Consider the following 11,836-nt stretch of genomic DNA (forward strand, 5'->3'; position numbering starts at 1 on the left):
TTTTTAGTAGAGACGGGGTTTCACCGTGTTACCCAGGATGGTCTCAATCTCCTGACCTTGTGATCCGCCCGTCTCGGCCTCCCAAAGTGCTGGGATTACAGGCTTGAGCCACTGCGCCCGGCCGGGAAGAATTTTCAAATCTAGATTTTTCAGTTTCTCTTTTACTTCAAAATTTTTACCTTAAATATTTTGATTTTATTATTATTATTTCAAATTTTACTTTAAGTTCTAGGATACATGTGCTGAACGTGCTGGTGTGTTACTTAGGCAGACATATGCCATATGCCATGGTGGTTTGCTGCACCTATCAACTCGTCATCTAGGTTTAAAGCCCTGCATGCATTAGGTATTTGTCCTAATGCTCTCCCTCCCCTTTCCCCTTACCCCCGACAGGCCCTCCCACTGTGTGATGTTCCCCTCCCTGTGTCCATGTGTTCTCACTGTTCAACTCCCACTTATGAGTGAGAACATTCGGTGTTTGGTTTTCAAAACAGCAAATTGAAAGCACAAATCCACACAAAAACATAATTAATGTTCTCTATCGTGACATCCTATTATACACTCTTAAATGCCCCCTTTTGAAGTACCATCTTAGGTGTGTGTGTGTATATATATATATATATACACACACACTTTTTTTTATTTTTTGAGACAGAGCCTCGCCCTGTTGCCCAGGCTGGAGTGCAGTGGTGCAATCTCGGCTCACTGCAACCTCTGCCCCACCAGGTTCAAGCAATTCTCCTGCCTCAGCCTCCCGAGAAACTGGGACTACAGGCACACGCCACCATGCCCAGCTAATTTTTTTGTGTTTTTAGTAGAGTCAGGGTTTCACCATGTTGGTGAGGATGGTCTCCGTATCCTGACCACCCGCCTCGGCCTCCCAAAGTGCTGGGATTACAGGTGTGAGCCACGGTGCCGGCCTAGATTGTTTTTTAATGTCCCTTTCACCTTAGTAGCGCTACAACAAACAGCTGAACTTCCTGAATACAAGTTTCTTTACTTTTCATAAAAAAGGTAATTTAAATACATGCAGTTCTCATCTGCACTATATAGTGTTAAATGAAACTGAAAAGGAGCCAAAGCAAAACAGAGATCCAATGTGCACCTGACTCGGTGAACACTGCACTGTGTGAAGGTAGGCCTGCTGGTGACAGTGCCATATGAATATTTTATAGACTGCAAAGCCAGGGTTTCTCAGAATGCCTTAAATGTAAATGGAACAACTCTTTTTACAAACTCAAAGCAATAAAAAAAATACTTCTAGCCGGGTGCAGTGGCTCATGCCTGTAATCCCAGCACTTTGGGAGGCCGAGACAGGCGGATCACGAGGTCAGGAGATCGAGACCATCCTGGCTAACACGGCTAAACTCCGTCTCTACTAAAAATATAAAAAAATTAGCCGGGCATGGTGGCGGGTGCCTGTAGTCCCAGCTACTCGGGGGGCTGAGGCCGGAGAATGGCGTGAACCCGGGAGGTGGAGCTTGCAGTGAGCTGAGATCGCGCCACTGCACTCCATCCCAAATAAATAAATAAATAAATAAATACTTCTAAATCAAATAGTAAGTTTAAAATTTTTTTACCTATCTCTATATCCCTATTCCTATGAGTTTGATGAGAAATTTGTAGTTTGATGAAGAATTTCTAGAAACTGGCCAATCTAGAATTAACAGTATTTCCAGAATTTAAATACCTTAACTCTGAGAGTTTGCAATGATAGAAGAACAATTTCACCCAGTCACAATATCTTCTGAATGCATTCCTGTCATTTTTCTTTCCAATGAATGAATCAAGAAATGGGAGGTACGTATTTGCACAAATGCAATTCATTTACCAAAATAGCTGTACTCATCAAAACCTATCCAGCGGACCGGGTTATTTCTAGTCCAGTAGGTCACATCATTAGCAAACACAATACACACCCTATACTACAGGATTTATGAAGGATCACTACAGACAGGAGAACACTCTGTCCTAACTAACACACAGGCCGAAGAAACACTTAGTTTGGAAACGTCACAACTTAAAAACAGTCATTTTTGAAAGCATGAGATAATCTATCTAGATTTAAACAGATTTATATTAGTTTTATTCACTTTGTGCCTCTTGCAAGGAGGATGAGCACCAATAGTTTTCCAGTTACCAACAGAGAAGGACTGAGGAAAGGAAATGAATTGTGCTGGTTTAGTAGGAGAAGTTGTTGAGCTACCCTCTGTATTACTAAAATATTATACTTACTTTCCTTTCCGGTTTCTGAATTTCTGGTAGAACTGCACAGAACGGTTTGATAACTTCTAAAAATTTGACTGTAAAAAGAAAAAGAATAAATGTCCCTATTATTATAAAGTTAAAAAAATCTTTCTAGAGAATCAAACACAAATATTCTCTTTCACCAGCAATTCACCCCATCTTTACAGCCTCAAATTAAAAAATCATACTGTTCTCCATCTCAAATGATACGTAAAGGAAGAGATATCATTCAAGGGACAAAAAAGTCCAAATGGTTTGATGGGTAGTCAGTAGAAGCAAAGCAATCCAAGCAATCTTTTTCCAGAACTTTACTTCCTCACACTTGTATCCAATCATTTTATATACAGAGAAAGGGGGCTGTTCAAAGGGCATCATGACGTCAAAAAGGGAGCAAATGTACTCTACCGTGGTACCCATGAGACAACGCATGATAGAAGAAAGCAGGTATCAGAGGAGGAAGACAGGAGGGTGCCTTCTGCACTCAGGAAGTACAATAGGAAATGGGCTCTTCTGCAGAGAACTGGCTTAAACAACTGAAAGATGCCGAAATGCGTAGGTGACAAAAAAATCATGCAATCACCTCCTATAGTCAACTTTTTTTTTTGAGACAGTGTCTCGCTGTGTTGCCCAGGCTGAAGTTCAGTGGCACGATCTCAGCTCAGTGCAATCTCCGCCTCCCAGGTTCAAGTGATTCTCCTGCCTCAGCCTCCCAAGTAGCTGGGATTACAGGCGCGTGTCACCATGCCTGGCTAATTTTTGTATTTTTACTAGAGATGGGATTTCACCATGGTGGCCAGGCTTGTTGCAAACTCCTAACATCAAGTGATCCTCCCATCTCAGCCTCCCAAAGTGCTGAGATTACAGGCATGAACCATGGCACCTGGCCCCTATAGTTAGCTGTTTTTATTTTGTTTTGTTTCGTTTTTGAGATGGATTCTCTCTCTGTTGCCCAGGCTGGAGTGCAGTGGTGCCATCTCCGCTCACTGCAAGCTCCGCCCCTCTGCGTTCAAGCAATTCTCCTGCCTCAGCCTCCTGAGTAGCTGGGAATATAGGTGCGCGGCACCATGCCTGGCTAATTTTTGTGGTTTAGTAGAGACGGGGTTTCACCACGTTGGTCAGGCTGGTCTCGAACTCCTGACCTCGTGATCCACCCATCTCGGCCTCCCAAAGTGCTGGGATTACAGGCGTGAGCCACGGCACCTGGCCTCTATAGTCAACTTTTTAAAGTATGTAGGCCAGGCACGGTGGCTCACGCCTGTAATCCTAGCACTTTGGGAGGCCAAGGCGGGCGGATCACAAGGTCAGCAGATTGAGACCATCCTGGCTAACACGTGAAACCCCGTCTCTACTAAAAATACAAAAAACAAATTATTGGAGTGTGGTGGCGGGTGCCTGTAGTCCCAGCTACTCAGGAGACTGAGGCAGGAGAATGGCATGAACCCAGGAGGCAGAGCTTGCAGTAAGCCGAGTTCCAGCCACTGCACTCCAGCCTGGGTGACAGAGCGAGACTCTGTCTCAAAAACAAAAAAAGTATGTAATCTCTGCTTCATTTCATCAGACCACATTTCATTGCCTGGTTACTCTCCCAGGTAATATCAAAGTACCTGCTTATGTAAAATAACCCAGAGAATTTACAATTACATTTCATCAGAAAGTATTGTTTTCCCAGACTAGTCTTGTAGTATATAAAGGTAAGATAAATCAAGGTTCTTTAAGGATAGACACTGTCTTCTGGCGTGGCTTAAGTCAAGTCCTGCCAGAGAACTGAAGGGTGAAAATGACAATCTCTCAAGCAAGCTTCTGTCCTTTGCCAAAGGGTCTGCAATGTGGAGAAAGACAAGCTGCAGCTAGGTATTAATTAGGCTCTGCGGCTCTTCTTCCCCTACAGACACTGGCTTCTGTATACTAACATCCCAAAACTGTCTTAAAGCTGACATGAGTGATTACGTTTCTGCAGTTGCCTCAAGTTGATTTTATTATATATATTTTTTGAAGCCTCTACAAATGATGGGCAGTCACTGATGCTTGTTTGCTTGTTTGTTTCGAGATGGGAGTTTCGGTCTATCGCCCAGGCTTGAAGTGCAGTGGCAGGATCTCAGCTCACTGCAACCTCTGCCTCCTGGGTTCAAGGGATTCTCCTGCCTCAGCTTCCTGAGGAGCTGGGATTACAGGCGCCCATCACCACACCAGGCTAATTTTTATATTTAGTAGAGACAGGGTTTCATCATGTTGGCCAGGCTGGTCTCGAACTTCTGACCTCCGGTGATCCGCCCTCCTCGGCCTCCCAAAGTGCTGGGATTACAGGCGTGAGTCTCTGCGCCCCACCAGTCACTGATGTGTGACAGGATTCACTAATTGTCATAGGCAGATGTTTGTTACCCAAGTACTATTAGGTTGGTGCTAAAGTAACCGGTTTTTCAAAACTAATTGAAAACCGCAATTACTTTTGCAGCAACCTAATATTTTGGACTTCCTGGAAAGTAAATCTGAATTATGACAGCATTCATCGCTAATGCAAAACAAGTATCAATCACATCAGGAGACTTCCTAGAATCTTTCCATCCCTCTTCCTCCCCACCTCAATCCAAGCCACTCGGATTTCTTGACACTTCATGATCATCTATAAGGGGTATTCATGTTCAAGCAAAGCTTTTGGCTGCCCCCTGTCTATCCTTGTGATGCAGAATTTTACCAAGGGTCTCTCCTACTCCTTTCTAATTTCCCCCAAATGTCCACTAGTTGGCCAATGGGTGCCCTGCTTGGATATGCACGGCCCATTCATCCAACGAACATCTTCAGGGCTATGCAAGTAGTTGCGCGCACATATGTGGCGTTGAGTGTTGGGGGAGGGCCCTGAAAAACATTCCTATAACATAAGGCCTCGTCCCTATGGCTTATACAACCTTACAGTTTTCAGTAAGCGCTACAGAATGAACAGTTTAAGGAAAACGCTGTTACCAACGCACTCACTCCTTTCCTCCCTAAAACACACGCCATGCATCACTTTTTTAAAAATTAAACGAGTTAAGGGAGCTTTATCCAACGCAACATGCCAAGGAAGGATGACGAGGGAATAAAAATACGAGATTTCTTTAACTCCTGAAAAATTAAAAAGTGGTCCAGGTTCACCCGGTGCCCTAACTCCCCGCCCCCAAAACCAATGGCCTCCCAGCGCCATCCTCGCCCTCTATCGAACGCAAACCCCGGGCCTCCGGGTCCCGGTACCCGCCGGGCAAGGCCTCGCACGTCTAGGGGAGCCTAGGCAGAGGCCCCCGGCCCGCGCCCTTCCGCAGCGGCCCGGAGCGGCCCGCGCATCCCCGGTCCGCACGACTCCGAGCGAGCGCCGGCCTCACCGCCCGCAGCCCAGGCAGGGCCTGCGTTCCTGGCCAGAGCCCCGCTCCAGCCGCCGCTACTCACTGCCCATGGCTGCTGCTGGGGAGGCCCAAGGGGGAACTGCGGCCTCGGCGGTGTCTTCGCTCGGCCCCAGCGGCTCAGGCCTGGGTACCGGCTCCTGACGCTATCCTGCCGGCCCCGCGCAGGCTCCGCCCAACCCCGCGCAGGCTCCGCCCCCGCCACGTGACCCGCGCCCCCGCCCGGCCCAGCCCCGCCGCCAGGCTGGCCGTTGGACCACGTCCGCTGCGTTGCCATGGTGACCACGGGCGCCCCGAGAGGCACGGCTGGCCGGCCTGGAGGCAGGGCTGGGGCAGGCCGTCGCGTGGCGTGGGACCTGCGCGGAAGCCCAGGCTACCGGGTTCTTCGTCGCCTATAGGCTTTCCCGGCTCAGTGTGGAGAAGCCGCCGTTTCCTCGCGCGCCGCGGCCGACCCAGGCCTCCTGGGCACCCTTGGGGAGGCCGCGATCCCGGTGCTGCCCGAGTAGCGCGGGGAACACGGTTCTGGCCCCGAGGCCTAGGGCTGAGCCCTGAGAGCGGACAGGACCGAACCAATCTTATTTTGCCTCTTTTTTTTTTTTTTTTTTTTGAGACGGAGTCTTGGTCTGTCGCCCAGGCTGGAGTGCAGTGGTGCAATCTCTGCTCACTGCAAGCTCCGCCTCCCGGGTTCACGCCATTCTCCTGCCTCAGCCTCCCAGGTAGCTGGGACTACAGCCGCCTGCCACCACGCCCGGCTAATTTTTTTGTATTCTTAGTAGAGACGAGGTTTCACCGTGTTAGCCAGGATGGTCTCGATCTCCCGACCTCGTGATCCGCCCCTATCGGCCTCCCAAAATGCTGGGATTACAGGCTTGAGCCACCGCGTCCAGGCGCTTCCTTCTTATCGTTATCTCTCGGAAGTAGTAAAAATTTTTGACACGTCGTTGTGTATAGTTAACAGTTATGAACTCCTCTGTCTCGACATAAGCTAGGCCCCTCCATCTTCTCCAAAACACAGAGATCAGGATCGTACGCCTCCTACCGTGGAACAATTTTCCTGAAGCCACTGTTCTCTGTTTTTCTTTTTTTTTTTTTTTTAAGAGCCGGTCTTGCTCTGTGGCTCAGGTTGGAATGGAGTGCAGTGACACAATCATAGCTCACTGCTGCGTCCAACTCCCAGTCTCAAGTGACCTTCCCACCTCAGCCTCCAGAGTAGCTGGGACCAGCAGGTCTGCGCCATCAAACTCAGCTGATCTTTCTATTTTTTGTAGAGATGGAGTCTTGCTATGTTGCCCATGCTGGTCTAGAACTCCTGAGCTCAAGCAATCCAGCTGTCTCAGCCTCCCAAAGTGCTGGGATTACAGGCATGGACCACCACAACTGGCCTCAAGAATCTGTTCTAATGTTCAGATCTATGTCCATGAAATAAATTATATTTCAAGGGGGTGTGCAGTTTAGGTCCAGCTTGCATGGGTCTCTGCTGTATTTGAGGTCAGCTGGGACAGCCCCAGGGCTGGGGACTGGAATGATAGGGTGGCTCCCTCACTCCCCAGTCTGGCATTGGGTGCTGGTGTCAGCTCCAGCACCTCCAGATGCCTTCTCCAAGTGGCCCGGGCTTCCTCACAATGTGGTAGCTAGTGTCCAAGGGATGTCCTCAGAACTGAACCAGCATCTTTTACTGCATTGTGTTTGTAGGGGCAGCCACAAGTCCTAGGGACACCTCCTCTAGGGGAGATTGTGGCAAGATTCTGGAAGAACATGTGGCATTCAAAATACTGCTGTGGGAATTTCTGGAAAATCCAATCTGCCACAGTAATAATCTCCCATCCTGTTAATTCATCCTTACCTCACTCTACTTTGTATTAGTCATTTTTATACTTGCCTATCTCCCCTGCTATGCAGTAAACTTCTAGATGGAGTGGGCGTTCTTACTTTTTCTACTATGTACAATAGCCTGCAAAATGATTGACTTAAGTACAGTTTTGACACTAAATTACGAACTAATTTCATGAATGCAATATCCTTTCAATAAAGATGCACTAAATTCCAGCCTGGGCAACACAGTGAGACCACGTCTCTGTGAAAGGTAAAAAAAAACAACAACAAAAATCAGCTGGGCATGGTGGTTTACACCTGTTGTCCCAGCTTGTCAGGAGGCCTCAGGAGGACGGCTTGAGCCCTGGAGGCAGAGGTTGCAGTGAGCTGAAATCACACCACGGTACTCCAGCAGTGAGTGGGGGACAGAGGGAAGCGGCAGGGAAAGATGCACTAAATTGAAAAGATCACAGAAGGTGAAGAGTATCCTGTGCCTCTTTTTACTGCCTATTTCTGGGATAGTTCCATGGTTCAGGTAAGAGCCTGGGAATGAGCTTTGACACTCTGGATAAACTTTGTGAATTACCCTTCCACCATTCTTTTTTTTTCTCTTTGAGACAGAGTCTCACTCTGTCACTGGGCTGGAGTGCAGTGGCCAATCTCAACTCACTGCAGCCTCCGCCTCCGAGGTTCAAGTGATTCTCCTGCCTCAGCCTCCTGAGCAGTTGAGATTACAGGCACACGCCACCTTGCCTGGCTAAGTTTGTATTTTTAGTAGAGACGGGGTTTCACCATGTTGGCCAGGCTGGTCTTGAACTGCTGACCTCAAGTGAGCAGTTCTTACTCTGCCTGCCTTAGCCTCCCAAAGTGCTAGGATTACAGGCATGAGCCACTGTTCTTGTCCCCTTCCACCATTTTTTCTACCACTACATGGCACCCAGGGCTTTCACTTGTTTAACTGCAATGTGCCACCTCATCTACATCCATCCAGACTCTCACTCTACCTTGATCTTTCACTGTTTTAGCGCATCCAACAAGAAAATGTCTCTATGTATAAAATGCGTTGTCTTCTCAAATAGATTGTTAGCCCATTGAGGACAGTGGGCAACCCATTTTGTCTTTTACTTCTGTGTATTTCTAAGGTCCATAAAAATGCAATATAGGGAAGATGTCAATAAAGTATTTCTCGATGAAATATCACTTTACTCTTAAAAGGTCATTTCTGGTGTTCAGTTCAATTCTAGCTGGTTCCCCATATGAGTCAAAGAAAACAGGGACATGACACTAAAGTAATATCAATTTAATTTTTTTTTTTTTTTTTTTTTTTCTTGAGACAGGGTCTCACTCTGTCACCCAGGCTGGGGTGAAATGGCGCTGTATCGGCTCATTGCAACCTATGCCTCCCCGGTTCAAGCGCTCTGCCTTCCTCAGCCTCTCAAAGAGCTGGGATTACAGGCGTAAGCCACTGTGCACCCTGTTTAATTTTTTATCTACCATTATTTTTCACAGTAGGGGTCTCACTCTGTCGCCTACGCTGGAGTGCAATGGTGAGATCATAGCTCACTGCAGCCTCGAAGTCCTTGGTTCAAAGGATCTTTTCACCTCAGACTCCGGAGTTACTGGGACTACAGGCATGTGCCACTGGCCTGACTTAGACAATTTTTAAAAATTAGACTGGGTATGGTGGCTCATGCCTGTAATTCCAGCACTTTGGGAGGTCAAGGCGGGAAAATCATTTGAGACCAGGAGTTTGTGACCAGCCTGGGCAATATAGTGAGACCTAGTCTCTACAAGAAAAAAAAAAAAAAATTGTTTAATTAGCAGGGCGTAGTGGCAGGCACATTAGTCCTAGCTATTTGGGGGCCTGAGGTGGGATGAACACTTGAGCTCAGGAATTCAAGGCTGCAGTGAACCGTAATCATGCCACTGCACTCCAGCCTGAGGGACAGAGTGAGACCCTGTCTCTAAATAAACAAATAAATTAATTAAATTGCAGTTGGCAGTGAGGAAAGGCATCTGCTTTAGATTGCACTTTATCAGATTTAAATACAATGACAATGAATTCCTCTTTCTATAGAGTAAGAGCTTTTGGGGTTTTTTAATTGATGAATACTAGATGTACATACTTTCAAGGTGCATATGATAATTTAATACATTCATATAATTTATAAATATCAAAATGGTGAATTTGGGATATCCATCAACTTAAATATTTCTCTTTTCTTTAAAATAGAACCATTTGAATTCTCCTCTAGCTATTTTGAAATGTATAATAGATATTGTAAACTGTGGTCACCTACTGATCCATCTAACAGTAGGTCTTATTTCTTCTATCAAACCATGTATTTTTACTCGTTAATCTACTTCTCTTCATCCCCCCACCCCTTCCCCTCTCAAACTATGGTAACAACTAATCTACTCTCTATCTTCGTGAGATCCACTCTTTTTTTTTTTGAAATGGAGTATTGCTCTTGTCACCCAGACTGGAGTTCAATGGCAAGATCTCGGCTCACTGCAACCTCTGCCTCCTGGGTTCAAGTGATTCTCCTGCCTCAGCCTCCCCAGTAGCTGGGATTCACAGGTAACCACCACCATGCCCGGCTAATTTTTTGTATTTTTAGTACAGACAGGGTTTCACCATCTTGGCCAGGCTGGTCTTGAACTCCTGACCTCAGGTGATCCACCCGCCTCAGCCTCCCAAAGGGCTGGGATTACAGGCGTGAACCACTGCGCCTCACCGAAATCTACTTTTTAAGTTCCCACGTGAGTGAGAATATCCAAGTTTTGTCTTTCTGTGCTTGACTTATTTCACATAACATAATGACCTCCGGTTCCATCCATGTTGCTACAAATGACAAGATTTTGTTTTTTTTTTAAATGGCTGAATAATATTCCATTGTATATATGTAACTTATTTTCTTTAATATCCAAATACATATAAGAAAAATGTAGATGAAGCTTTTGGAACCTCAAAAGTCTTGATCCTTAATCTGTGACTTCCTTCCAGTGTAATCTTTTTTTTTTTGGAGGGGGGTAACCCTTTTATTTCTTCAATTTTGTAAAAGGGTCAGGCATGGTGGCTCACACCTGTAATCCCAGCACTTTGGGAGGCCGAGGCAGCCTGATGCAAAAGAATCACTTGATCTAGAAAGGCGGAGGTTGCAGTGAGCTGGGATTGTGCCACTGCCCTCCAACCTGGGCCACAGAGCGAGATTTGGTCTCAAAAGAAAAAAAGAAAAACTTAGCAATTTTATATTTGTATCTTATTTATATATGTTATTTATATCTATCTATGCCATTTTCATGTTCAATGAGGAACAAACCGTAAAATGGGTATTCAAGAAGTAGAAACAGTAGCAACCATGGGAAAATTTTAGTTTTGTCTGAAATGGAAAATTATTCTTAGTAAAATAAAAAAATTTTTAGTAAGAATAGTAAGAACTATTTTGCTTAGCTTTTCCATGTCTTGCATACACATGCTATTTGGGAAAAATACCCTGAAGCTTAGACATCTTTAGTCTGACTGTATTACCTTTGAAATTTTATTATTTTAAAAAAATTCCTTGGTTGAGAATAAAAATAGTATCCCTTTTACACGTTTTTTCTTTTGAGATGGAGTCTTGCTCTGTTGCCCATGCTCGAGTAGTTCAAGTGATTTTCCTGCCTCAGCCTCTCAGGTAGCTGGGACTACAAGCACGCACGACGACGCTCAGCTGATCTTTGCATTTTTAGTAGAAACAGGCTTTCAAACCAGGCTGGTCTTGAACTCCTGACCTTACATGATCTGCCCAACTTGGCCTCCCAAAGTGCTGGGATTACAAGCATGGGCCACCGTGCCTGGCCTACTAAATTTTTAAAGGAAAAGAAGTCATGAGTATTTGATTTGGAATTCCTTAAATGGTCCCTCCCTGCAAGGGAATGTAAAATGCTGATCCATGTTGCAGTAGCAATTGAGAGTAGAAAGGTCAAGACAACAGAAGACACATTTCATGGCTCGAGTTAGAGAAGACATAAAAAGAAACCATGAACAGGCTGTGAGGTGTAAAATTAGAAATTTGGAGAGATCCACTGGTCACGGTGGCTCGTGCTTGTAATCCCAGCACTTTGGGAGGCTGAGGTGGGCGGATCATGATGTCAGGAGAAGGAGGCCATCCTGGCTAACACAGTGAAACCCCTTCTTTACTAAAAACACAAAAAACTAGCTGTGGCACGTGCCTGTAGTCCCAACTACTCAGGAGGCTGAGGCAGGAAAATCTTTTGAACCCAGGAGGCGGAGGTTGCAGTGAGCCGAGATCGCACCCTTCCAGCCTGGGCGACAAAGTGAGACTCCATCTCAAAAAAAAAAAAAAGGTTAGTTTAGGGCTCTCCAGATTTCTTTCTTTTTCTTTTTTTTTTTTTTTTTTTTA

General features: G+C 45.9%; 1 protein-coding gene across 1 annotated transcript in view; it reads right to left on the reverse strand.

The window, feature by feature from the left end:
* Positions 1 to 6,146, reverse strand: part of SEC61A2 (SEC61 translocon subunit alpha 2) — a 42,527-nt gene extending 36,381 nt beyond the window's left edge. Inside the window, exons 1-2 of the mRNA XM_026454813.2 lie at positions 5,601 to 6,146; positions 2,236 to 2,303 (exon numbers count right to left, since the gene is read on the reverse strand). Of these exons, the coding sequence (XP_026310598.1) occupies positions 2,236 to 2,303; positions 5,601 to 5,895 (363 nt within the window). The 5' untranslated portion in view covers positions 5,896 to 6,146. The remainder of the gene's footprint in view (positions 1 to 2,235; positions 2,304 to 5,600) is intronic.
* Positions 6,147 to 11,836: the final 5,690 nt, after the last annotated feature.

This window comes from Piliocolobus tephrosceles, chromosome 9 (assembly GCF_002776525.5).
Source record: "Piliocolobus tephrosceles isolate RC106 chromosome 9, ASM277652v3, whole genome shotgun sequence".
Taxonomy (NCBI): domain Eukaryota; kingdom Metazoa; phylum Chordata; class Mammalia; order Primates; family Cercopithecidae; genus Piliocolobus; species Piliocolobus tephrosceles.